Source organism: Grus americana, chromosome 1 (genome assembly GCF_028858705.1).
Source record: "Grus americana isolate bGruAme1 chromosome 1, bGruAme1.mat, whole genome shotgun sequence".
NCBI lineage: Eukaryota > Metazoa > Chordata > Aves > Gruiformes > Gruidae > Grus > Grus americana.
In genome coordinates this window covers 196901126-196928112 of record NC_072852.1, presented here as the reverse complement: position 1 = coordinate 196928112, position 26987 = coordinate 196901126, and the positions used below count along the sequence as shown (strand labels likewise).

At 41.2% G+C, this 26987-nt stretch overlaps 1 protein-coding gene across 9 annotated transcripts in view; it reads right to left on the bottom strand.

Annotated features, from left to right (window-relative positions):
* Positions 1–526: 526 nt before the first annotated feature.
* LNX2 (ligand of numb-protein X 2) overlaps positions 527–26987 on the bottom strand; it is a 62955-nt gene continuing 36494 nt past the window's right edge. For 7 of the 9 annotated variants that reach the window (XM_054813748.1, XM_054813747.1, XM_054813749.1 and 4 more), the window contains 8 exons: positions 18980–19218; positions 17697–17896; positions 14063–14434; positions 11948–12094; positions 9527–9704; positions 7524–7755; positions 5683–5841; positions 555–2928 (listed from right to left, as the gene is read on the bottom strand). In XM_054813748.1, coding sequence (XP_054669723.1) covers positions 2793–2928; positions 5683–5841; positions 7524–7755; positions 9527–9704; positions 11948–12094; positions 14063–14434; positions 17697–17896; positions 18980–19218 — 1663 coding nt within the window. In that variant the 3' untranslated portion in view covers positions 555–2792. Of the gene's footprint in view, positions 2929–5682; positions 5842–7523; positions 7756–9526; positions 9705–11947; positions 12095–14062; positions 14435–17696; positions 17897–18979; positions 19219–26987 lie in introns of all 9 variants that reach the window. The other 2 variants (XM_054813746.1, XM_054813755.1) reach the window with 2 other exon arrangements.

Sequence of the window (26987 nt, the reverse complement as noted above, 5' to 3'; positions counted from 1 at the left end):
AACCCACTAACTACTGCGAGGAATAAGAATCCAGGTTCTGGGCAACTTTACTGCAAATCATTAAGAAATTGCTTTTAGACTCATTCCAGCTTCGCAGACATCTAAAGATAGAGCATGCTTGCCCGCAGGAGATGGAGATGGGAATTGATTACCGGGAGGCTCAAGTTTCAGCTGTAAAACTGATGTTTCCAGCAAGACTGTCGCCTTGCATCAAACCTATGCTGTGAAAACGTCCTCCAGCTGATCGGTACCAGCTGGCGTTGAGGGGGAAAGAGGAAACGCTGCTTGTGGCGAAGTACCAGAAGGTGTAGATCTTACCCCCGCTTGAGAAACACTTCTCAGTGCTGGAACTACTGGTTAAACAGCTGGTACGTTACCCTGGCTGGATGAGCATCCCCTCAGACTCTTTTGGTACATTCACTAACTGTAATTTATGAGAAATCACAGCAGAAAAAAACCCCCAATTTTTGAGTCTGCATTGAGCTACCCCTATCTTTTGCAAAGAGCGAGACAATACGTTGAGTTATTACAATGAGTAGAATGAACTTTTATTTTCATTCATCCTTCATTAATACCACACAATTAGATATCAATATCTGGAAAAAAAAAAAAAACAACATTATGAAATAATTTAAAACAGAAGGCACGGAAAACCAAACCCAACTATGCAGCTACAAGCTAAAGGGGAAAAATGATTCAGGAAGGGAATTAATTCAGAAGGTTTTATCACTAGACATTCTGATCAAAAGCTACAGCATACAGAAACAAAACCGCACAGTTTAAGCTAACCCATGCTTTTGGTACATATACATATAAAAGAAAAAAAAATCTAAAAATCTGATTTTTGCAGGGTTTTGAATGAAAAGTGTAACTTTAAAAATAAAAAAACCATTAAATCTAGTACATATGTCAAAATCTCCCTAAAGTCTATACTAAGATGTACTTTACAAAAAAATCTGCATTAAGAGCGAAGTACACAGTGAAACAGCATCTGGGGATGGGAGGAAACTTGTCATTAGATCAGTCAGAGTATCAAATAAGTTTGGTGTTCGCTTCAGAAACAAAGATTCTCAGTACAGTAATATACTGTAGAGGACATTCTTTTGTATTTTAATATTATGAAATTAAATTGTTAGCATACATTACAGAGAGGAATAAAACCACTTCATTCATATGAGATTTTTACAATTTTTTTTTTGCAAAAGAGTAACTTTATTTCTTTTGAAAACAAAGCTACTGGAATTAATGACATGCGATAATATGCCCCGATATTATACCGGCTAAGTTTGAAAATAAAATTCATGCTTCACAATTGAAATATGTTGTGATTCTCAAATACATTCTCTGGTAATTAATAATACAATACAGAGGTCATTCATAAAATCAGTTCAGGTTGGGAACCTGGTTTATAAACGAAGCTCTTTTCCAAATATGCAGAACACTGACAACACACAGGGTTTGCTCCAGGTCAGCACATTTCTTTCCACACTCCACCCTTCTTTTCTTAAACAAATGGGTGCTTAGCCTGCAAATATCACGGAAAGGCAAAGTCTAGAAGTTACAGGTTGGTCTGTAAAAATGCTAAATACAATCCAAGTTAAATAGTATTACTCTTACTGACAACTTAATAGCAGGTGCTCTCTAAAGGAAAAAAAAAAACATCCTGAAATGCAAGAGAGATCGTTTCAGCATTTGATATCAAGGCATTTGCACATTTGTCAGGAGGTGACAGAATAAGAGTGAACTTTGCAGCTTACTTTGCAGTTGGACTTGATTTCAAAGAGCCTTCTTTCTAGCGTGCCCGCGTGTAAACCATAACGTATGGTTTCTTAATAGCTTGCTTTTGTTCCTGGAAATAGTTCCCTCATTTAGAAAGTCAAAGTAGTATTGTTTCCACACGTGAATAAAGAGAGCTGACAGCTACAATAGAAACGGTAAAAATGATCTTCGTAAAAATGTTCATCAAAATTCTCTGACATAGCAAAACGTTCATTTGTAAAGTCAAGTCTAATACTGCAAGCTATTCACTCAAAGGCGACCTCGGGCACGTGTATTCTTGCCAGCGTTGCAACAGTAATTACTTCCATATTTCTTGTCATTATAGGATACAAACTCTGTAATATATTAAAGTTTCCTAACAAAGAGTCCAATTATTGCACTTTATAAAAATTCCAGTAATATCAGGCTTTTGTCCTACTTTTCTATGAACATTGATGCCCTGCAAGAAAAATTTGGGGGACCAAGTAATTTCAGATGAATAAAATGGATTGCTTGAATCAGTCTGAAATATTGAATCGAAAAATGGAAAGGCTTACAAAATGAAGAGATGTACCTTTGGAAATGGAATTTGATTCATAGCAGCAGATAGATGTGTCACTGCGGTACTGACACACGTTCTCTTCGCAGGGAAGAACGGGCACATGGCTATTAGGCTTATATATTATGTATAACTTGAGGACTGTGCAGAGAAACCTAAAGAACCACTAAGTTCTTCTGCTAACTCTACCAGCCTGGCGGGCAAAGCTCAATGACAGCCGTATCGGAGTGCGAGTTTCTCTCTGAGCTCGTGTGTATTTGCATTTGCGTCAGCAATGGATACAGCAAACAGAAATGGCTATTTCAGGATGGAAAGATACATAGAGTGAGTCTGACAGCCCTATAAAAAAAAGAAAATACAGCAGTTTTGGCCCTGCTTATAACCAGCTGTATCAATAGGGAAAAAAAGATAGAGGAGATTTTTGTGCCAGCTATCTAGAAAAAGAAGCTGCTTGAACCCAAAGCGATTCCCAAATTTATATGAGGCTTCCAGGCCAGCAAATCACGGTTAAAGTTACTTTGTTCCTCTGCTCCTTCAGCATGGGAACGAGTGCAGAATGGCTCATTCCAACCGTGGATAGTCCGTTTACAGCAACAATCATATCACCACACCTAAAAACACAAGAAGAACAAAACCACCACATGATGATTACTCCTCTGCTGTAACAAGTACGCACCAACAAACAGCACTTCACCTCTGGGGTGATAGTTTCCATCAGGCTGGAAATGTAGCTAAGAAACCCCAAGGGGTTCAATTTTAAGCCTGTTTTACTACTGAAACTCATCTGGGAAATGCCCAAATCACTGGATTTCAGTTCTAATACAAAATTAGTTCTGCATTAAGAGCTGACCTGTAGGGAAATGTGAGGAAAGACAGATGGCAAGATCTAACGGAGTCAAGAGAAGATAATGAGATAGCATGTGCGTGACAGAAGCATTTCTCTTTGTTTGTGTGGATTATAACGCGTTTACACCAAACATGCCTTTACTGTAGGAGGTGTAAGTAAAGCTACTTATGGTTACCAACTGCATTCCAGCCGAGAACCTTGTTTTCAATGGCTTACGATTTTGTCAAATGTAACCGTTTGGCTTGAAACCTCCCTCAGCAGATGGTTCAACTGAGAAGCTGTAGCATCTCTGTGTTTTTAAACAGGGAACAGAAATTGGGAGGATGCTGTTTTCTGGCCTTAGGAAAATTGACCTTGAGGGGCTAACCTTCAGTTTTTACAAGCTCAAGAGAAACTTTAAAAAAGCACCTAAGTTCTTCCTACGTTGAGCATGCTCCATCTCCACGCATCTCTTCTCTGTGACTTGAGTGTGTGTCAAAAATGACTCTGGAGATCAGCCAGGACTTTTCCTGAAACTGATCCTCCCAACTATTGGAGGCACCAAAATGGATGGCAAAAAGATGCTCTCCTGAGCTCTCCCATGCCCTTCACTAGGGCAGAGCAGTGGAAGAAGAGGCTTTGTGACCAGCACCAGTCAAATGTGCACTCAAAAGCGCTTCTCTGCCAGAACCAAGGTACCCCATCACCCAAACCACAATGCTACAGTTCACTGAGTGGGGTCCCACTCCCCCAGCCTTTCTGCTGAAGTCATTTCGCCTTTTATAAAATCACACCAGACAGATAATGTACTCACAATACTGTCTTAACTGTCAAACTGTGAAGTTATTGTCTTCCTTCCTCTCTAGCCGAACAAAACATTTAAGAAATTTGAACAAAACAGAACAGCTTCACAAAGCCCTGCCCCAGGATAACTCATGGTGGAGGTTCTAAGGAGCTCTCCCTTGTTGATGGACCATTTTTAAGTCCACATTCTCAGAGAGACAGTACATTTGAACAGAGGGTACTATCTGACAATATCACACAAGAGCATCTTTTCCACTCCTTACCAAGGGGGTGAATGTGACCACAATCACTCCTCCCCTCTTCTTAGGAAAGATGCTTCAATTTACATTTGGTTGAAGACTTCTAGTTAGTAATTCCTCAATCTGAAATGATTTACTTTGGGTTGAACTGAAATCTTTCATTAATGCAAATTGTTTCATAGTTGGCCAAAAAAAATGTAATTTTGTGTTCAGCCAAGCTATTTTTTCATTTATTTATTTAGTCAATGAACTGAAAAATCAATTACTGGCAAGGCTATAGGCATAAGTACATTTTTTTCTTAAGTTACTTCGTAAGTAAATCTACATGTAAAAATCATGCCATAAAACTTCAAGTTGCATATTCTTTACTGCCACCTTCACAAAAATACAGTTTATGAACAAGACAATCTTTAATAGGAATTGTAAATCTTAATTCTGAACTAATCCTTCAGAAGGCTAAGATGCATATACGCATACTAGACCTGGGGGTTGCATCCAAACATAACGTGTAAGTAGAATCATATAATCTTCAAGGTCAGAAGGGACTTCAGGAGGTCTCTAGTCCCACTATGAGATCTGACCAGGTCTCTCAGGGCTTTATCCAGTCAGATCTCAGAAACCCCCAAGTGCAGAGATCATGCAACTTGTGCCACTGCCTGACCGTCCTCATAGGGAAATAGTTTCTCCTTATAATCAAGTCTCAACTTCTTTTGTTCAACTTGTGCCAGTTGTCTCTTGTCCTCTCGCCCTGCACCACTGTGAAAAGACCAGGCTCTGTCTCCTTGATAACGTCCTTGTAGGTACTGGAAGGGGCTGTTAGCTGCCCTGAAGCCCTCTCCTTGCGGGGCAAGTGCTCCAGCTCCTACCATCTCATGTGCCTTCACTGAACCTGCCTCATTTATCAGTGTCTTTCCTGTCAACTAATGACTCTCAGGGCACTGGCATAGAGACTCGGTTCCTTAATGATCTCTGCAGACATATTTTTCATCTACTTTCCTGCCTTTCCATTAAAGCAGCAGCACCCATCTTCAGTACCAGAGTTTCCAGCAGTGGCTTCAGAAGGCTATATGAAAGGATACAGCAGTTCTCCCCACTTTACAGAAGTCCCAATTTTTTAGCTGTCCTCTAGGAAGACAAAAGCATTACGAACTAGCCAGTTCTGCCCACAGACATTTTGCAATGTCTCTTGGCCTAAAGAAGGGTTCGACAGGGAGACGGAGGCAGCAGGTGACATCAGCAGTGCAGCTGGGGAGGAGGACGGGAGCTGGCAGAGGTGCCAGCACAAGCACCACCTCTGACAGACACCCTTTTCCCAGCAGAAACACCCCGTACTTCCCTGCATCATGCTCATCAGGGAGGCAAAGCACTCCTGGGCTGCGTGATCCCCCCCAGCACAAGATGCTACAGTGTATTTCCTTAAGCAATTAGTCACACCGGCATGTAACTATTAAAAAGTGTTGATTATTATTATTATTATTACTATTATTTTAGCTTACTTTAATCTTCCATCAAAGTAGGCGGGAGTTCCAAGAACGATTGTTTTAATGAAGAAAGGCTGGTTTGTGTGGTTCTCCTCGTAGCCTCCGACGATGCTGAAACCCCAGCTCCCTAAATTGCTTCGCCGCAGTACTACGTCATGGCAGCTATGCAGGCAGCTGTGGAACAGAAGGACAGGATAGCAAGAGAAAAAGCTGCGTACACCACATACAGACATTTTGTTCCCAAAGTAATTTTGCAGTCAGTGTTCAAACTGATTACCAAAAGAACCCCCACGATCTTGAGACAGAAAAGTGTTTTAAAAGAAATAATGCAGTACTAGAATAATTACTTAAACACACTTAACACTGTACACTGACAGTAATAGAATGGCATTTTAGGGATTTCACAGGTGGCAAGAATGTGGGTGGACAACAGATACCTGATGTGTTTAGTTTGCAAGTCAAAAATGCAGTGCGTTTTTCTTGCACACCCAGTCCACTTAGGCTTTTTCTACTGTAAGTAAAGATCTAAAAATCCATGCATCATCTTCGCTACTTCTGAAGCATCACCAGTAATGAAAATATAAATGATTAACCATTTTGTTACACAGAACGTAGATAATCCAGATCATGCTTCACTAACTGTATCTCCCCCAGTGAAAATTAATTCTTGCCAATGAAGTTGGCAATGACTGTAATAAAAATACATAAATAAAAAACCCCATAGAAATTAACGCTTGTGTAAAAAAGATGCCAAGTTCTTTATTGATGTAGAACATTCCTTTAAAGAATAGCAGCACAATGCATAGCGTAACTTTAGGAGCCGTGCATGGGCAACTGTAGTATATAAGCAATAAACCACTGCTGAAGCATGGAAAGTAAGTACGTTCACCAAAACTGAGAGCTGTTTATTGAGATTAGGTAACTCATTAATACTTGAATGGAAGAGAAATTGATAGTAAAACTCAGAAAATTAAATGAAAAAGTGTGAAATCTTTGGAGGGCCAACACATGGTTCTATTATCTTCAACTGCAATTCTGCCACCAATACATCTGGTTCTTGTGGTTTTATGCTTAAACTACAGACCTGAGCCCGGTAACTCAGAGGGAGAGGAAATAATCTGCATTCCCTGACTGAAGTTAACACCACTATTTTCTGTAGTGAGAGCTCTTCTTGATAGCAAGCAATGCCAGAATGAGCTTATAGCTGTAGCCACAAGAGAGTGAAAAACAGAAGAGTAAAAATGAAACATGGTGATGTCCAGCAGACTGCAGATTAGTCAAGGGGAGGGAACTCACTGCAAATCTTGGAGAGTTTTTGTGTTTGGCAGAGATGGTAGTGGGTTCTTGAAAAAAATGCATGAGGATTTGTAACTATGGGCTTGTACGTGCGCAAGAGACCCATGTCAAAAGTCTGTCAGAATGGCAAGTCTGATCCAGTATTCTAAACTTGTATATTTGGCCTCCTAAATTTAGGTAATGGGTTAGCAAAGAGACATGTGGGTAAATACTTTGTGTTTTTATTAATAATCTCTCTAGTTTTAGATATTCTAAAGGAAGTTACGATATGGTTAAGCAATAGAAAAGATAACTTGTGTTCAATGAGAAGAATCCACATGGGTAGTTACTTGGTTTGCGAAGGGATAAACCAAGCCTATTCATCTTCCATTTTCCTAAGAAAACATTGCTCCTGTTCCCAGGCCTCTTCCTAAGCACACTGCCAACTGAATATAGCGGAGATGGTCGGTCAGGCAGAAATAAGGGCAGATGTGCTGCAACTGATAAGGTCTCTGCTTTTGTATCTCTCTCAGAATTGGCTTAAAACAGGTAACTAATTACTTTATCAATTAATTCTGTACCTTGGAAGTCCCAGCCACATGACCCAGGATGGTGACCAACTGGCATCGTATTCATTTTCACTGATGGTACTCAACTGTTCTTCATTAGCCTGGGGCTGTTCTTCTACAATCTGGACTTCCAGGGCTTTCAGGGCGACTACGGAAGAGGCAGCACTAGCTTTCAGCATGGCCACCGCCTCGCTGTGACTTAGGTTAGTCAAATCGATGCCGTTGATGTTCAGCAGCACATCACCTGTTCAAAGGCGCAAGTGAGAACACATCATACTATCAGAGTCGCTCCTACCGACAGCACCTCCCGTGCCAGGGTTTCATTTAATACCATGGTTTTGGAGATAAGACAGTCTGAACTAACAGCCTGGGAACGTGAATAGCTCTGAAGCCTCATACTGTCAGTTTGAAACATTCGTGTATTGAACTATTAAGCTAGATCAGTGTCATTTACTTCCACATAACGCATCACTGCTGTGCCTTCTATGGTATATCGCCCTGAAAATTTAAGATAGAAATTACCTAACAACTTCACCGTCTCGACTATAACTGCCATTGCAGATGCCACTAGATAATTGTTTCCAGTGGCATATCTCAGGTCCACCCTAACTTTAAAAGGTAAGGAGGAATGATGGAAGGAACAATACAGGCACCACAAAGTAACCAAGCCTTGTAGATAAGTGAGGCTCCACTGGTGTTTTAGGTCTTCTGCTTTTTCGAACTTGTTACTTGGGAGAACAAAATGGAATTCACAAACTACTGGAAAGGTTGGTACAGAACCCAGTCTATTAGAAGAATGAGCGAGCACCTCTGCAAAGATAACCTGCAGCGAGTCCAAAAACTGTAAAAAAACTGCCACAATTTTTATTTTATTTCAGAATATTTCTAAGAAGCCTCAGGATAAAATCAAAAATGTTATTTACTGTCCAAACAGTGACAATCTCCTTTTTCGTATAATGTCTTACCTACCGATGAAAACCAGGACCAAAGCAAAAGCGCGAACACCTGGGTCACACTTGGAACAAGACTCAACTTTTTAAAAGATTTTGCCTCCCAGGGAAAGCTAAAGTTGAGGTGTGGCTTAACTTGAAGTAACTTGTTGCTGCTGTGGCTACTTTAATGTTACATGATGAAAGAGCAATTGTGATTCTTCCATCAAGTATGTGTTTTTTCATAGTAGTACAGGAAAAGAAAGCATGTCCGTTGGTATGTGGGTGTAAATCTCCCTCTCTCAGAAGCATATATGGATGCTCCCACGCTGTTCTTTCTAAATTTGCAATTTGTGAAATTCCCCCCCCCCCTAAATTTCTCTCCTAAAACCATCTGTAATTCTGTGAACTCTGAATCGCAGAGATCCCATAGGCAGTCTTTGTTTCACATACAGCACAATATGTTTTAATCATCAAATGCTTTGCTATGGATCAGGCAGGACTGCCTTCACCTACACCGAGTCTAACCTCTACCTCCTGGTTCCCTTCTGCAAAGCCGAGGAACAAGGACGGGTGCTGTAGCACCCCTGAAGACTAGCAAACCCAAGCTGTCCCAAAGGATAAGAAAGCATTCAGGAACCAGGGTCAACACTAACATAGCTTTGGGGGTAAACTTAGCACGGGTGAGCAGTGGTCCGCCATCAGAGCATCTCTGCTATTCAGATATTACACTGAGGAGCAGAGATTTCTTGGACAGAGATGGGGCCCAGCCCACCACACAAAACACAAAAACAGGATGTGTGCATCCTCAGACCCTCAGCTCAGGGGATTACCATCAGCTTTAAAGAATTTAACCAGACATTTCCTGGTCTTCCCCTGCTATCGTTCTCTAAACATCCTTTTCCTAGAAAAGGTGGAAGTGTGATACTAAACACTGTATTTCCACTATTGAAACAAGAAGAAAAGCATCCATCAACACTTCCCTACATCTGTGAAAAGACTTTCCGGCACCACCTGACTCCAGAGAATGTACTCATCAAACAGCAATCGGAGGCCACCCGTGCCACCAGGAAAGCCAAGCCCCACCTCGTTTAATCCTGCCGTCTCTTGCCAGACACCCGTGAGGCTGTACACTTGTCACAAAGATGGGCAGTTCGCCACTTTTGCTGCCTCTGCCTCCCGCCACTGTCATTCCCAGAGATTCATGTGGCTCTTTTTTCACAGTAATGTGCTTTTCTTGGCATGTAACACACTGGGAGAGATCCTGTTTGACAAGGATAAATAACATTGTTAAAACTTAAAAAAAAAAAAACCAAACAAAAAACAAAGAACAAAACCAGAACAAAACACAATTAAATACACCCCAAAGCTATACTTCAGCACTTTAACGTAATGGTTTACAAGGACTAAGTAGTGCAAATCAGCTTCAGCTGGATTTCCTCCAGGTCAGAAAAAAAGCCACTCATGTAGACACTTAAATATAGTCAAAAAGTTTATAAAAGTCCATCTTGAAAATCTCACTCCAGTTTTTCTTAGCATCCTACACTGGAATAGGCTAAATTTTAGGACTGCATTACAAAACCATATGGTCAAAAGAGCGGACAAAAGCCAGAAACAAATCTTTTGATGACTTGGTGAACATCAGCATTACTTCATCTGCCAGTAGAGTATGGCCCAGAACTACAAAGCAGCTCCTAAGAAATGAAAACACATGCAGTTTCACGATGACAAAGAGAGACCATTTAAAGCCCTTACACGTCATGTTTTCTTTCGCAGCTGGTACGTGGAATCTCCCAGAGCACAAAGTAACTAAGGCTAATCAATGCTAAGGCTGGTAGTGGGGGCCTTGTGCAGACTCCCTAATGATTACAACAAAGACCCAGACTTGAAGCAAGAAGAAATCCTGTATTTCATTTTAAAACACCTGAATTATAAAGTTTAGCCTGTATTTAGTTTTGCCCCATCAAAAGTATCTAAACCTGAATCAAAGTACATTTTATTTGCTGAAGCCCTTCCTCTGCAGGATATTTAGTGATACATTCAAACCACAGTACATACACCTGTAGTAGCATCTTACATCAACAGAATATTTGCAAGGAATCCAAAATAACAGAAGAAATAACCGGGAGATTCTTCCAACTACAAATACTTATTTATTCCCCTGCCTTCTCTTGGAAAATGGCAACACTGCTTTCTTCGACTGTCAGTGCCACATGCTCCTTCTGACTGGCTCTGCTCCTTGCATATACCTGTTAATCACCTATGTAGCTATATGTATACATATACATACCATAGCTTATAAAAACTGCTCCTTCTTAATTCTTCAGGCTTTAGGACTAACTGGCTGGTGCCATGCCATTATATAAATATTTTTTAAGCCACAAGACTTCTAAGCCAACTGTAGGTTAATGAGAGAGAGGCAAAGATAAATGGTGTGGAACATGGGAAATGTCCGCTTGCGGTTACATGGGACGTCCCACTTTGAAAGAGCTCGGGGATGGTATCAATACGTGAGGGAAATCAGCTCAGCTAATGGATCAACTTTGGAACTGCGATAGGAACATGCTGGCAGATGAAAAGCGAGTTCAAGCTCTGATATAGATGAGCTGTAATCGTTGTGTTGATATGGCCTAACATTGTGGCGAGTACTAACAGCCACCAACTGTCTTCAGGAGCTTCACCTTTGTCCCTCAGGAGGAAAACAAGCTTCCTAGACCCTCACTTGCTCTTTTCTGAAATTACCCAAAGTTTTAAAAGAAAATACTATCAACACACGTAAATCCTCCCAACAGACGTATGACATTAAACAGTGATGTCAACAGAATGGACAGGAGGAAAGGTGGCTTGGTTGACCAGGTCAACATGACAATTATTTCAACAAAATCAACTTCTTAACAGTAATAAGTCATATTTTTCTAACTACAAGAACATCTCAAGCACAGGCTTTATTTCTGTAGGTCTTCCAGATAATTTGACACTAGCTTCACAAAAGTCTCTTCACTCTGCCTTTCTCTCCTTGCTTGACCCTGCAGAACTCAGAAGTCTTGCAGTCAGCACTCATGGAGGCTCATGGAGGAGATGACACATCCCTCCAACATGCTCTTTATATGCTGGGTAGTGTGCACTGCATCTCCTGTCCTTGCTGCTTGCAGCCAGCACAGAGGCAACAAAACAAATAACATCCTTGAGTGACAGCTCTCGCATACAGCAGTAAGACATGAGCCACTGTCTTAGACAAGGTCTAAGAAGTACAGCTGTACGAGTTCAGAGAACTTGCTTCTTTCACTGCAGTCAGCAAATAAATTAAAAAAATATACTGAAAAGCTGTTGCATATTTTTTATTCCCACTCCAGACATGATGCAGGACTTGAATACTTGGAAGTCGTTACCTTTTTTTTTTTTGAAGTGGGTAAAAAAGAAGATATAATCCTTTGTTCCAGTCCTGCCTTGCTAGACCATCACATGAGTAAAATGGTATTTATACCTCTTAGAAGGAGAAATACCAACCTTATGTGAGTTGGGTCTGCTGTGAAACAGCTGCTGGGACTGGTGTTGGTGTGGGTTGCTGTTGTGCGTCCCGGTGTCTCGGATAATGCTGACCGTCTGTGACTTCAGGGGTCTAGAGATGATCAAATTCACTCTCTCCCCACTAGCCTGTCAATATATAAAACAAAGTAATGAAGTTGATAGGGTATCGATTATTAGCAGCGAGGGAGGAAAACTGATGATGAGAGGGCTGGAGCACCTCTCCTATGAGGTCAGGCTGAGAGAGTTGGGGTTGTTCAGCCTGGAAAAGAGAAGGCTCCAGGGAGACCTCAGAGCAGCCTTCCAGTACCTGAAGGGGCCTACAGGAAAGCTGGAGAGGGACTGTTTACAAGGGCATGGAGTGACAGGACAAGGGGGAATGGGTTTAAGCTGAAAGAGGGTAGATTTAGATCAGATATTAGGAAGAAATTCTTTACTGTGAGGGTGGTGAGGTACTGGAACAGGTTGCCCAGAGAGGGTGTGGAGGCCCCCTCCCTGGAAGTGTTCAAGGCCAGGTTGGATGGGGCTTTGGGCAACCTGGTCTAGTGGAGGGTGTCCCTGCCCATGGCAGGGGGGTTGGAACCAGGTGATCTTTAAGGTCCCTGCCAACCCATATCATTCTATGATTCTATGATGAAAATGCATGATGAAATATGAAACAAGACAACAGCAGAACTTGTTTTCCAGTTCCTGGGAGTGCCACAAACTTCTTAGACTGCACAGTCCCTTACTTGTTTCTTGCTACAATTTCCCCTAGAACAGAGGGGATATTAACGCTCCTCCTTTGCCTCTGATATTACATCAGCTGGAAATCCTTCGCCAAAAGGACCGTTTCTCACTTTGTGTTATGAAGCTTCAAACATTAAAAATCACCCAATTCCATTTGCAGCCTCTGCGAACTTCTGCAACACGTAGCAATAAAAGAAAGAAATGCCCAAATGATGTCTTCAGGGTCTGCAGATTTTGCTCAAAAGCTCTGAACACCTCTGGTACTTCCCAAAGAGACATCCAGGAAAGATGTTATATATGAGCAGACCACCAAATTCTTGGGGAATATCAGGAGACTCAGCTACCAGATGTTAAATAAAACATCAAGTCTTTCTATTGCCTCAAAACCACACCTCAATAGATAAATGTTACCCAGTGTAAAAATCTGACCACTTCATTGTATGCAAAACCTGAGAAACTGAAATTACAATTCCCAAGATCATTGTTATTTTCCTTTAACTGCAAGGGAAGCTTTTGAAATGATTCCTGAAACAAATATTGACTACTCATTTGTACTGGAGTTCTCTGTGTGGTACTGGGTTAAGCAAAGATGACTGCACTAGACTGCAAGAACCTACTACTGGTTTATTCCAACTTTCCTAAAAACAGGAATTTTCACCAACATCCCGTCAGCAGGAAGCAGCAATGTGCTGCAGCTGTTTCCTTACAGACTGGGAGAAAGGCATGGAGTAAAGGTTTTCCTGTGGGAAGAGGGAAGGGTCATATGTCACACTGCATCAAGCTTTGGGTACTATTTGTGTCCAGAGCAGAGCCAGACATTGGGACTAGCCCTTTCCTGAATGCTCAGAAAATGAGTTTTACTGCACAGGACTCATGGAAGACCTATTTTTTTCCTTCCCAGCTGCTACCTGTTACTTCTACGAAGTCTGACAAATCACTTATCTGTTTTAACCCCAATTCCACGCACAGGCAATTCAATACAAAACAAAGCCCACTTTTACAGTGCTTACCGAGAGATTAAAACTACAGTACATACATAAATATAATAATAATCTTCACTTTTTTTTCCCTGCTAAGCAATAGGCTTCATGGTACTCTCCTTGCTCACACGAGCAGTCTTCTAACCTTCAGGCTGTATGCCAGGGAAGACTAATGCACTTTTCACTTCTGAGGAGGAGAAGTTCATCAGCTAGGTGCCAAAGCAGACCCTGTTTCGCACTATTATTTCCAGAACATAAAACACAGCAAATTGCATCGCTGCAGGCTTTTAGGCGCTCCACAAGTCGTTCTGTTCGGGACAGACTCTACCCCAGGCTTTGCCCAAGAAATAAAGCTGAGCTAAGGACTCGGGTAGGGAACGCAAATTACCTGTATAACCTGAGCAGCAAGCTCAGGTGTCCCGTGCTTCAAGTCATGTCCGTTAATCGCAAGTACGCGGTCATTGCTGCAGAGCCGGCCGTCTTGAGCAGCCAACCCCCCTTCCAAAAGGTCGAGAATAAAAACTCCTGGCTCATCTGTTCTGCGTACAAGTTTAATGCCAAGCTGCTCGCTGGAGTCACGTTTATGCAGCGTCACTTGAAAGCTGTCTTCCCGCGAGGAGCTAGTGCTGTCCGCGTGGTTGTGTGTGCGGCTGCCGAACCGCCTCTCCCTCAGTACGGTGAGGTGCAGCACCGAGCAAGGCTGGGAAAGCACGGCTCGAGCGTGGTTGTGAGACACGTTGCTTATGTCAAAGCTATTAACCTGCAAAACAACAGCGACAAAATCAGAATGGTATTTTCATGTGTTTAATTGTTCCTGGTTATGGAAATAAAGTCCTTTCCAAACTAAATTCAGAGCTCGCTGCAAAAACAACCCTGGAGCAACCTACGTATCTGAGTCTATCAGGCTTCTTCTCTCATCCTTCCATCCTTTGCAGCTGCTCCATCTACAGACCTATTTTTAGGTTGGAAAAGACCCTTAAGATCATCGAGTCCAACTGTTAACCTAGCACTGCCAAGTCCACCACTAAACCATGTCCCTAAGCACCACATCTACACGTCTTTTAAATACCTCCAGGGATGGTGACTCAACCACTTCCCTGGGCAGCCTGTTCCAGTGCTTGACAACCCTTTTAGTGAAGAAATTTTTCCTATTATCCAATCTAAACCTCCACTGAGACCTTTTCCCACAAAGGTGACAGCATCTCTCTAACAATGAACACCCTCTGTCATCACAGTCCAGGGTTTTTCTTCTCCTGGTCTCCTACACTTGCCTTCCTTAGATCTTTACGTTGTTCTCTAGGACAAGAACTTTGTATGTGCTTTCAGTGTCAAGTCTGGCATCACTTAAAACTGTAAAATAACAGCTATAAAAAGAATACATGCAAATCTCTGAAGAAAGCTTATGTCTAACAATATGCAGTACTTCCATGATGCGAAAAATTAAAAAAATCCATTGAAATTCAGAATAATTAAATTTGTTCATGTATTTGCCTTGTTCTGTAAGAAGGGGTTCAAAGTTAATGCTAAAACTTCATCCTCAGACCGTACTATTGTGCCCTGATGGAGGAACTCCTGCCCCATCATTTCAGCAGATAGAAACTAATGCCAAATGGACTACACTGATCCTTTTAATGCTCCCCATGGCAACCTAAGTAAGTAAAAATATAAACTTGCAGCTTCCCACCATCTAATAGCAATATCAACACTTTAAAAAAAAGAAAAGGAACAGAAAGGACCCAGAAATCTATGTACAATATAGAAACGCCATCACATTTACATCACGCATCTGAGTTGAGGGGCTGCGAGAGGTCAATGCCAAACCATTCGGCCGTGGTGGTTTCAGCACGGCGAAGGGGCAGCCGTACCCTCGCTGAGCCACCTCCAGCCCGATGCCCAGTACGAAGCCACCGAACCACGGCTGCGTCCTGGTCTGCTACTGCCCCGAGACAGGCTGCGCCCTCGGGCAGAGGGAAAAGAGGCATAGCTAGGAGAAATAACATTTAGAGCTGCCACCCGCAAAACCCGCCAGGGCTCATCCGTCACAGCCCTTAAATTAAATCTAGTTTTATTTTTAGCTGTCTCTAGCTAAAGTAAATACATAAAATATGGAAGCATTCAAAGGGCACAGAAGAATATATGCAATAAAATATAATTCTTCTTTCTACAAGGCAGTTCACAATTTCAGAATTAAACAGCCTTAGCATTTCTTGGGGAAAGAGACTCTCATTAGGACATGTTTTACATGAATTACAGTCACAGTCCAGCACGAAAAAAAGGAACAATTTGCAGCGCACTTCGAAACCGTTAGGCACCTATCTCTACCTTGCAGACAACATACGCTTTGATGTAGCTGTTACTAAATGCTGTTCCCTCAGATCTTAAAAGGGTAATACTTCTTGTTTGACTGGGCAAGAAAATGCTGAGTTTCACCTCGCAGTCCTTTCTGTCTTTCTTTTAGTCCTTTACTGCTCATAAAAGCCTTTGAAGGCATTTTCAGAAACACCTGACTGCAGTGCGCACGCTGAGCTGCACTAACTCTGCACTTCATTACTGCCTGGTCATTTTAATACAACAGCTCAGCACCTGCACAGGTAAATTTAAAGCAATAAAGATGTTGTACCTTCCAAAAAGTTTGGCTTTTACCTCCTGTACCTCTCCCTCGGCGTGACCGACGGACTCTGATGGACACCCCCCCAGCATCTGACAGCCCCAGTGCCTGCACATTGATAGGGAAGACTCACTGCAGCTTATAAATCCTATTTATAGGCAATTTATTGCCACTTACAGCTTTGGAAATGATAACTGACACCTGCCCAAACAGCAAGAATTTCCAAAGCTTCACTGGAGCTCAAGCTCCCTATTCTGGCAACCGAGGAGAGCTCTCAAGTATCGAAATAAATTAGGCAGCGTTCAATCAGTGTCTGCAACTGCTTGTTAAAAACGCAACATTTTGGAAACCTCCTGGGTTGATTTCTTGGCCAGCCACTACGCTAACACTCCAAGAGAGGAAAAAGGCACGTTTCTCAAAAGGGACTTTATTTTCTGAAGTGCAAACTAATTTCATTCCAAGGGTAACTACAGTATTTAAGCTGCTTCTATTGGCTTGATTTCAAAAAAGTGAAATGAAAAAGGCTGATACTAATTTTGGACTGATCTTAGGCTATCAGATCAAAAGCAAACATTGTTACTGAAGTCATTTTGAAATGATGGTAAGAGATTTGCTTCAGGTGGAATGAATAAAAATAGAAAAAAGCTGGAGAACTGTCCTGCTTAGGTAGAATTCAGTTACTGCCATTCTTAAGAGTCCTATAAACAGCCCCTTTCCCTAATATAAAATTTAAACTTGCAAAATTAATAGAATTTGATCTTTTTACACTGTTTGTGGCTAATTACTTAAAGCTATAACAAAACCACACATTTGATCATAACCAACTTAAATTATAATTGTTTGTTTACTTATTTTTTGGAAAAATATTTAAAGCACCTTGCTTCAAACCATGCCAGTGAAGAGTATCACTAACTTTTTTACACATACTACAAGATACAGGTCAACTGCCTCGGCTATTGGAAGGTAACAGTGAAGCCAGATTAAAATAACAGTTTAGATGAAGTCAGCCTTACAACCCCCAAATTGCTTTTTACGTAAGACAAATTATGCCAACTTGTTAGCCAGAAGAAACCTTGGGTTCCTTCGGGAAGTATGCATAAAGTTGAAATAAAGACCAAGTCCCACAACATTTAAAAACAGAAACATAAACTCATATTTTAAACATTGATCAGAGATGCTAAGGAGGAAAATTAACTCCAGGGATCAGTCCGACAAATAACATAAAGCATGATAGTCAAAAGTGCTAGAGCAACAGCCTCTGCTCTGAATATTAATTTGCCTTCCAACTGATAATTGCAAAGCTAACATTTACACAACATAGTCTGACAAGGAAAATCTCCCATCTCGTTTAACAGGCAGTTCTGCAAGGACTGAGTGGAAAGCAAGCAGACAGAATACATAATTCGTTCCATACTTGCAGTATTTGGTCTCCAGCAAGAAGTCTTCCATCTCTGGCAATGATCCCATCGCGATAAACCTCTTGAATGACAATGTTGATCAAAGGCGTTTCATTGCCACCCACTATGCTAATTCCTAATTCGATATAAGGATTGGACCGATGAATTTCAATAGTAGTGATCTCTCCTTCAGGCAAGGTAGGTGGCTGTTGATTTGCTGCCAATTATTTTACAAAAAGAAAGATGATTAATATCCTTTATACCTTACTCACTTTCAGTAAAGCAAATCACCAAAGGACAATGCAGACAGGCCACACGACAATGGTTTAACAACAAACTAAACAAGTGCAATTGGATTAGTTCCACTACTTGCTGGAACACCTAGCTCATTAGAAACAGCTCTCTAATGACTTAGTAGCATCCATGCTTCTTGAAATGGGATTATTTGTATTGGAAAAGGATATTCTGAAACCCTTTGGATCCTGTCCTTTGTAATAAATTTTATACATTTCATTTCCAATTCGATTACTTGTATATTCACATTTGACGATGATAATAAAAGTGTGTTTTGGGGCTTACCCCACGGAGCATGACTTGGTCATGCCTCTTCATCAGCTGGTCTCACAACTGCACGATTTGGTGCCATGGAGTTACCACGGTCAAGAGAAGGAGCCCATTTCTGAAGCAAACATGGAGACAACTAAAGAGGAAAAGGGGGATGCTAAAAGATGGCAAATACAGAGGAGAAGGAAGGGGACAGGACCACCTTCCTCTGTGGTAAGGCTCAGCGTTTCCTCTCTAAAATCCCAGATGCTAGAGACGTTACTGCTCGTTCGATGCAGATGGATGCAGGAGTTACTCAGCTGCCTTTTCGTTCGAGCAGGCCAGCACTCCGTGTGTGGGAAGGCTGCTGATCCAGGTGGGGGGAAGAGGGGAAAAGAAATCTCATCTTAGAAAACAACTTTGGTAATTTTGCAGAAAATACACTCCTTCCATCTCGCTGCAAGGCCAGCGCCACTAGTAGATTAACATGAACTACTGCACCACAGTACGACACACGATGACAGAGCACCGTGATATCCGGCACACACTCCGAGATATTTCTTTCCTTCCTAAGTGTGACCTTATCCCCGTTGCAAACTTGCACATAACTGAAACCCACTAACATTTCTCCAGGAATCGCAAGAGAAAAGAGCAGAAAATGAAGACGTGCATTCACGGTTGGCAAGAGACAAGCTCTGACACCACAAATGTTTCCACATCTGATAAAAGAGACTTGAGAAGATAAGTGGTGACATACTGTCTGCTACTGTGTTCTCCTCAAAAGGCGGATTGTCGATGCCGGGCTCGTCCGTCCATGCAGGAAGGGTGGGTGAGGTGAAGCTCTGCTCGGCTGGCACTATTCCCTGATCTGCGTCCGGAGATAAACTGCTAGGCTGCTCTGTCCCACCGGGACCGCTCTCGCCCTCCGCTTCCGCTTGCAGCTTGCTTGTTTTCCTTCTCTCCAGAGCAACCCTTCGATGAGAAGCCCCAGGACACCTGTGAAGACAATGTTTATAGCGTGCTTCAAGCCTGCAGCAATTTTTGTAGCACAAAATGCCTGAGTACTCCACCAAATGAAATCAGTCTTCTTCAAAGACACAGCTTTAAATCAATCATAAAAAATATTAAACACATTGGATTTTAAGGCCAAAATATGTTTTAATGGACAGAACCCCGAAGCAATACTGCCTGCTTCACAAAACTTCTACTACGTAGTTTTTTGGCTATGAACTATATGTGCTGCAACACTTTTTGAATACAAACTTACTTTGTTATGTACATTCCAGTTTCTGGAAGATAACCTTGCAGAAAAGACTAAACAGGACTGGCATAAAATTCCACAGAAGAGAAGCCCCCTTCAAAAACATATGTGGAGACCCGCTAAAGCAATCTCCTTTCACCTTAGTAAGCCAAGAGAAGGAAGCATCATATTTTCCTGGGGTCATTGCGGGGAGGAAAGAGATGAAAATTTCACCTATGTTGCAATCTAAGTGTTAAAATACTGAAAAAAAACTATGCTTGTCTAGGAGTTCGTATGAAAAGTTGGGCAAAAGTAACAGCTCTGCTCATCATCTTCTCTTGAGTCAGTACAAGGTGTTTAATCCTCCTCCTGTCTTCTCTTTTTTTCTTCCTCACTTCACACAGGAGGTGCAATTTTTTGCTTTCCCTCATGTAACAATGCTCCATCAGCATTTGGCGCTTTTCACTATAAACTCATTTTTGTGAGCTCCCATTATTCCCAATGCAATGATTTTTTTTGCTTATGCTTAAAATCCTACAATAGTTTATTGCAAAGAAGGGCTGCAATGCTGCAAATTCACGGACAGCCTTCATTTATTGAATGGTCTTACATTTACGTGCAGGTATTTGAACGTTGACATCAATCTTACATCTGCCTGTGTGACAGTTTTGCCAGTGTCTGATGTATCACTTCTTACAGTATTTGATGTCCTTCTTAAAGTTCCTGCTTCTGGAGCTGCTGACCACCTAAAAGATGCTCATACTGTAGCAGTGTCAGAAAAAAAGGAACCGTGTTCTTGAAAAAACTCCCTGTTTGGGAACTTGACAGATTGTTATAACAAAAGAAGAAATGATTTCTTTTTACAACAGGAGAAGAAATGTGTTAACGGAGTAAAAGACAGCAGAAGACTAACAATGTCCAAACTTGTTAAACCAGAATGTTTTGAGAATCACAATTCTGTTCTGACGTTCTGTGAAGGGGATTTGATAATTATACGGTTAGACTGTTTTGACATGAGGGATTTTGAAGAAATGTTAACAAAGAATGTTGATGAAGACACCTGTATAGCTTTTGTGACCCCCAGCAGTGTTATACAAACATAAAGTGTGTATACATATATCTCAATCTTTATATATATACGTCATGATACATATGTTTAGAAGAATAGCATCAGGGAACCCAAATGTGCTGTGAAATATGCATAAATACATACATGAATTAGAGACAGTTCACATTATGAAATGACACATTTAAGAAATCATTTCTTGGGGCTTTCCCCAAGGCAGCTGCTGATCATCTTGTTCTTCGAAGTTAAGAAAGTCCAAGCATGAAGGATGAAAATTACTTGAAAGGTTTTGCTTTGTGAAAATGTTTCTCTGATTTTAATGAAGGAACACAACCCTCCTTCTTGATTTTGCCCAGGTAATATTTACTACATAAAATCATTGGCATAGTGGGACTGATGGCTAAGAAATTCGGCCAGTCTCAATTTATTCTGGTGGCCACACAGTTACAGGTGAAACTCAGCAGGAAGTTTTTATCATTGACCATTTCACAATGCAAACCTCAAACCAAGAATCCCAAAAGGCCAAGAGAAGAAGAGATACAATCTCTTCCCTCCAAATTTCTAAAATACTTTGACTTGATGGGTTAGCCTCACACTCCCCCAAATTTTAGCACTGGCAACAGAAAAAAAAAAAAAAAAAAAAGACCAATCTCCAACATCACTGACTTCTGCAGCAACCTGGCAAGGGGTAAATGCCCTTGCAGAGGAAACCTCTTGTCTACTGGGAGCTCAGATGTGCTCTCCCCCACTGATGTGCAAGAGTTTAGGACAACGCCACCCCAAGCTGCACGCCCTTGCTGTCCCTGAACTGCTCTGCTGAAAATCACCACTCTTGTAGCAAAGACGTCAAAAGTGACTCTGTCAGAGGACCACGCTTCAATCCCACTGGGCTTGGACAGCAGAGTCCAGCCTTACTGGACTACTCCTGTGAACCAGATACTTCCTTAGGTATCTTCTCCCAAAACACTGTGCTGTTGACTCTTACCCAGCCAGCTCACAAGGCCTGTGGATCCCAAAGGACCTAGTGTAGATGGCGAAACACACCTTGGAATTTTTTTTTTTTTTTAAACTGTATCAAACCAGGACGCAACAAAAATCTCCCCTGGAAGTGTTCTATTTCTGTCAATGCCTTCCAAACCACTGCAAGGTCCTCCTCCCACCCTCCTTCACAGAGCACATTCCCCCATCGTTACCTGGCAGCTGATGAAAGTCGTTGCACAAAATATAAATAAATTTTAAGGTTTATTTTTGCCAATGATATTTAATTATCATTTCAAAGGCTAATATCAAGAAATGTAAACAGCCTCCTGAGCACACCTACTCCGTTCAGCGGAATCCCTTTTGAACAGCACTCTACAAGGCAAAACAGGAAAAAACCTCAGATTCTTCCCCAAATTAACCAGCAACAGACTATGACTTTCAGCCTGATATAGTGCAACTGCATTGCCAGAAAAAGTTTTCTGGTGGAGACATTAATTCATGGGATGCCAATTCCTCGGTCTTTAAACACGATATGCCACCTATCAAGCAGCAAAGCCCAGTATTGGTATTAAGGCACATCTGTAAGGAGATTTTTCATTTCTACTTGCAACATAAAGATTTTTATTGGCAGTAGGTATGTACTATTCACAAATGGCAAAACTATACAGCAGTTGTAACAGTTAACAAGTGCCAATAAATCTCTAAAGATGCATACCTTCACTAATTCTATTTTTGCCAAATATCTGGGATAAAGAGCATTTTGGACTAAATCTTGTAAACAGGTTATGTACACAGATGGGCATCTTGGGATCAAAATGAGCACTGAAGATTGTTTTTATGGGTATAGGAATCCATTCTCATGCAATAAATTGCTTAAGTAAGAGCTGCAATGAGACTGAAATCTGTCTTACAGGAGCAGCATTTCACACCTACCTACAAAACCAGAATATCTTGGCTAGGAGCGAGAAGAAAGGCAGGCATGTTTTTTAGAATGTCCAGAAATGATTTAATTTCTTTCATGAATCAAGATGCTCAAGAGTAGAGATACTGCAACAACCAGCTAAAGCAACTGAGTGATGTTATTTATTGGAAAACTCAAAGGGCGGTTGTTCTTGGGATATAGAATGAGCTTCTGTTTATATTCATCGACTCCCTCCTCTCTTCCCTTCAGCATCAGCTTTTGCTCAATTCTGGATGGTGACAAAGCATCGCTTTTACCTTCAACTTCTCTTAATCTATATCAGACAGAGAAGAACAGGGTTTTTTGGGGGTTTGTTTGTTGGTTTTTTTTACAGCCAAGTCTGCTGGGTTTCTCATTTAAAAGCTGACTTCTTGGAACACTAGCAGCAATCCCTCTCTGCAGATAAAAAGAGCTTTCATACAAAATTAAGATGTAGTTTACAGTGTATTCCGTGGAATAACAGTAGGGGCTCAAAAAACACATTTGCTCACTGACTACTGAAAAGAAAGACTTCATTGTAACTTATGCCATCAGCTTCTGCCCAGTCTAGAGGTTCGATAAAAGCAAATACACCAAATAGCCTCAAACCAGTTGCACTAAATCGTTTTCCAAGCAGGAGCTGAATTTAAGCAATGACTGCAGAGAAGCAACCCGAATGCCTTTGCTATTGGTCATAAAACTTTGCCAGCAAAGTGACCTTAAGCAGTAATTCCGGCAAGATTTACAGCTGCAATTCGGTGTAAAACAGAGTGCTGCTTTGGAAAGCTGTGTTTGGGTCTTGGTTTTTCTTTTGCCAGCAAAAAAAAAGGAGGCAATAGGAGGTATGCAGGTTTGGGAATCAGAGAAGACTCAGGAAAAAGAAAAAAGGAAAAAGGGTTTGTTGCACATTTCTCTCTCACCCCCAAAATCTGAGGAGCCTACAAGGAGCCAAGTGGCTTCAGAGCAGAGAACAACCAGAGACAGATCTTTCACCTTCCCAGCAATGGCAAGGGTCCACAGAAACCCTGAATCTGTTGCCTATCCACTTACTCAGGTGTAAGAAAAGACCTGCCAAAAGAGGGCTAAATCCTACAGGTCCTCCTCCCTTCTCCTGGCGCTACGAAGAGCAGGGTAAGGACGGTGCCCGCAGCTAACATGGGACACGGTGGGAAGAACAGGACTCAGCAGCACTATCAGAAACACCAGAACAACTGGGATTGCCAAGATTTTGAATGATAAAATTCTGTATCTATACAACTTATTTTCCCATGGGTCTTGTTAATCTAAATCCCTATATTAAGCGTGCTGACTGACACACAATGAATAGCTCCATAATTTGTTCAATTTCAGAAAACACGACCCTATATAAAGTTCAAACTTAACCTGACATAAAATTGGGTTGAATGTTGGCTTCAACATTAAAACGTGTGGAAAAATGTCTCCATCCAAAACGATGACTTAATCTACCATAGGAGAATACAGGAGGGGAAAACTGAAGCCCAACTCAAAAGCAACACATAAACACAATACCTAACACTCTCATTAAAAAGTTGTATGAATTTCAGAGTATGTTTTTGTACAATAGAGTTTCTTCAGGTCTGAATAATCCATAAGAACTAACTGAATTAAAATCATACATAGAAAAGCTCAATCATTTTTTTGTCAGATTTCCTTCTGATAAATTTACCTCTGATAATTAGAAGTGGAACTGGCACCTACTTTACTAAACATTAACAAATTTTTCACACCAAGTGACTAGGAAAAACAGTACAACTCAGCATTACTCATGGTTTTTTTTTTTTCCTTTAAATCAGATTATGTGCATTGTGTTTAACTTTGAAAACCACAGCTCCCAAGTGAATGTGATGAAACAGAAAGTCTGATAAATCAAGAATATTTTCTTTATGCAATGAGGTATCATGGAGTGCTATTAGTGACCATGAAGTAATCAAGTTTGTGTCTCGTGCCTCTCATCTCCTTGCTGGAGCAGCTTGCAGTAACTTTACACTCTGAGGTGCCTGGTGGATACGATGACATTTTCTTCCAGATTTTACGCTCAAATGGAGCCGATGAAAACAACACTGGAAAACCTGAGTGTGAATGTTTTTAGACAGTGAAAACTAACCAACCATACTGCATTTCTTCAAAATACAAACTAGCTCATGTAAAGGCTTGTTGAGACTGGTTTATAGTATTCTATGCTGAAAATTATAATAATACCGAATTTTACATTTCTTTCCTACATTTAATGATCACTAGCAGAATTTTACTGGATTCAGTAATCCATATAAAATCAAATTCAAAATACGCAGTTGCTGCCATCATTTATGTCAGCAATGATAATTTACAGGTGTTCAGATGTTTGCAAATAAACTTAATTGAAAACTGTAAATCACCATATACTCAAAATCTGTATCAGCATCCTAAGACAACAGAAGGAATCAAAACCAAGCAGCGTTCTGCGACTGAAAGCTTTTTTCCAGCCAACAAACCAGAAAAGCTAGTGACTCAGCTCACTCGAATTTTATAATAACCTTGTGCATTAAGTAAATAAATATTTCATATATACCTAAAGAGAGCATACATAGTGTTCCAGGTACAAAAAAACTACGTGGCCCTGTTGTAAACAGCCCTAGTATCATTCAAAGAGATGCCAACCAAGGAAAACGGACTGAAGAGGTGAGGGATATGACAGTGGGAAACAGAAGATGAACCAAATATGTAGCAGGAGTCTTGCTAGCATTTTGCCTTTTATTAAAATCAAATCAATTTAATATTAGGGTTATAAATCAAAGAAACAGTTAGGCTTCCTCACCAGCCCCAACTCATCATATAGATCAAAAATTACTTGCCTGGAGGAAACAAGCAAGAGCCTAAGCTAACATGGAAACCATGTGGAGAAATAAAAAAAGGAAAAAATCGTAGCAAGAAAGGCTCCTCATCAGTTCCCGTACCTCCCTGACACGGACACCGCATACGTGTACATGCATGCTGTGGGTACAATGACCAGCAAAACCCAGGCAGCTCCAGGCTCACTGCAGTCCGCAGGGTTGCTGTATGTCCTGCATGCCTGAGGTCCTCCCAGGCTCTGAATCCCTGGAAGCCTTCAGGATGTAGGGAAGAAGGAAGAGGGGACGCTGGGAATACGCATATGTGTACAAACTGTTTCCAAGGCAGGCGGTGGCTGCTCTCTTCCCTTCCTCTGTGGAGCACTTGCCTGCACGCACACCCACACCATGCCTGACTCCCAGTCAATCTCCTCCGCAATGTCACCCTTCACCCGAAGATGGTCTCCAAGAGTCTCCAAATGGACGAAGGCCAAGACTTGGAAAGAAGTTCATGGTGTAGATCCATCACCTCGCAAGTAAACCTTTCCAGTGTCGCTGGACTGCACCGAGGACAGGTGGAGGAGGCACACAGCTAATACTACCCTCCTTTTGGGGAGGGCAACAGAAAGGAAACCACTCCCCATCCCGCTGCTGCCACCACTGTCCCTCCCCCTGGGCCCGGGGTTTTCAATCCCAATGTGGAGGGCTCTTTGCCCAAAGAGCCGGCACAGGTAAGACCACCAAACCATGAAATACCCTCATGAAATGGGCAACTGCTGAAGTTTATTAAAAAATAAAGACACCAAAAAAAAAAGAAAAAAAGAAAGCAAAGCAGGTAAGAACAAAGCCCATGATGAAGTCATGGAAATGAAAAGATCTCATCTCAGCTGGTGACTGAGGAGACCGGAAGAGTTAGGACTCCTACCATGCGTTTTCGTGAAGAGTCACCAGACAATACGCTTGTTTTTACGAATGCTGCTGACAAAACCCCTCACATATTGAATTGCATTTCCCTAGTGCCTTTTGTCTGTGTATAATGGATATACACAATGCTTATTCTTCTGGGTTTGATGCTTTTTTGCAGGGACAGTTACATACTTTTCTGAAACCTACCTCTGCAAAATGAACATAGGTTTTCAAATAGCATTGAGTTGTACACAGGGAATATTTTCTGGTAGCAGCTGCAATTCACCTGAACTGGATCCTTTGAAGTCAGATACATTTCCTTTGAATACATAATTTCCTTCCCTACATAATTCTTCACTATACTCCTCTTACAATTTCATAAATCTCTAAGCAGTTTAAAGTTAGTTGGTATAGATATGCATAATACTTTTTTAGCCCTGGCTCATTAATTCCACCATATTTTAGCTTTAACATAAAAGGTATGTCCAAGTTTTTAATCATGACTCATGCCACGAAATAGCTAATGATTAAAAAAAGGTTGGTTTATTTACTGAAAATATTCTCCAACCTATAGAGGAAACAAAAGAGGTCAAATGTACCCCTCAAAACAAGTTTTACATTTTTCCATTATAAAAATGGCATTGCCTTACAGAGAAGAATTAAACATCTTCATGTAGCTGGGTACCATACAGGCGGTACAGAAGCAATTCCTTTGCTGGAAAAACAAAGTGCACTAGTCTGCACAATATCAAATATCATTCTATCTGAATTTATTAACTGTAGAATCATAGAATACCAGGTTGT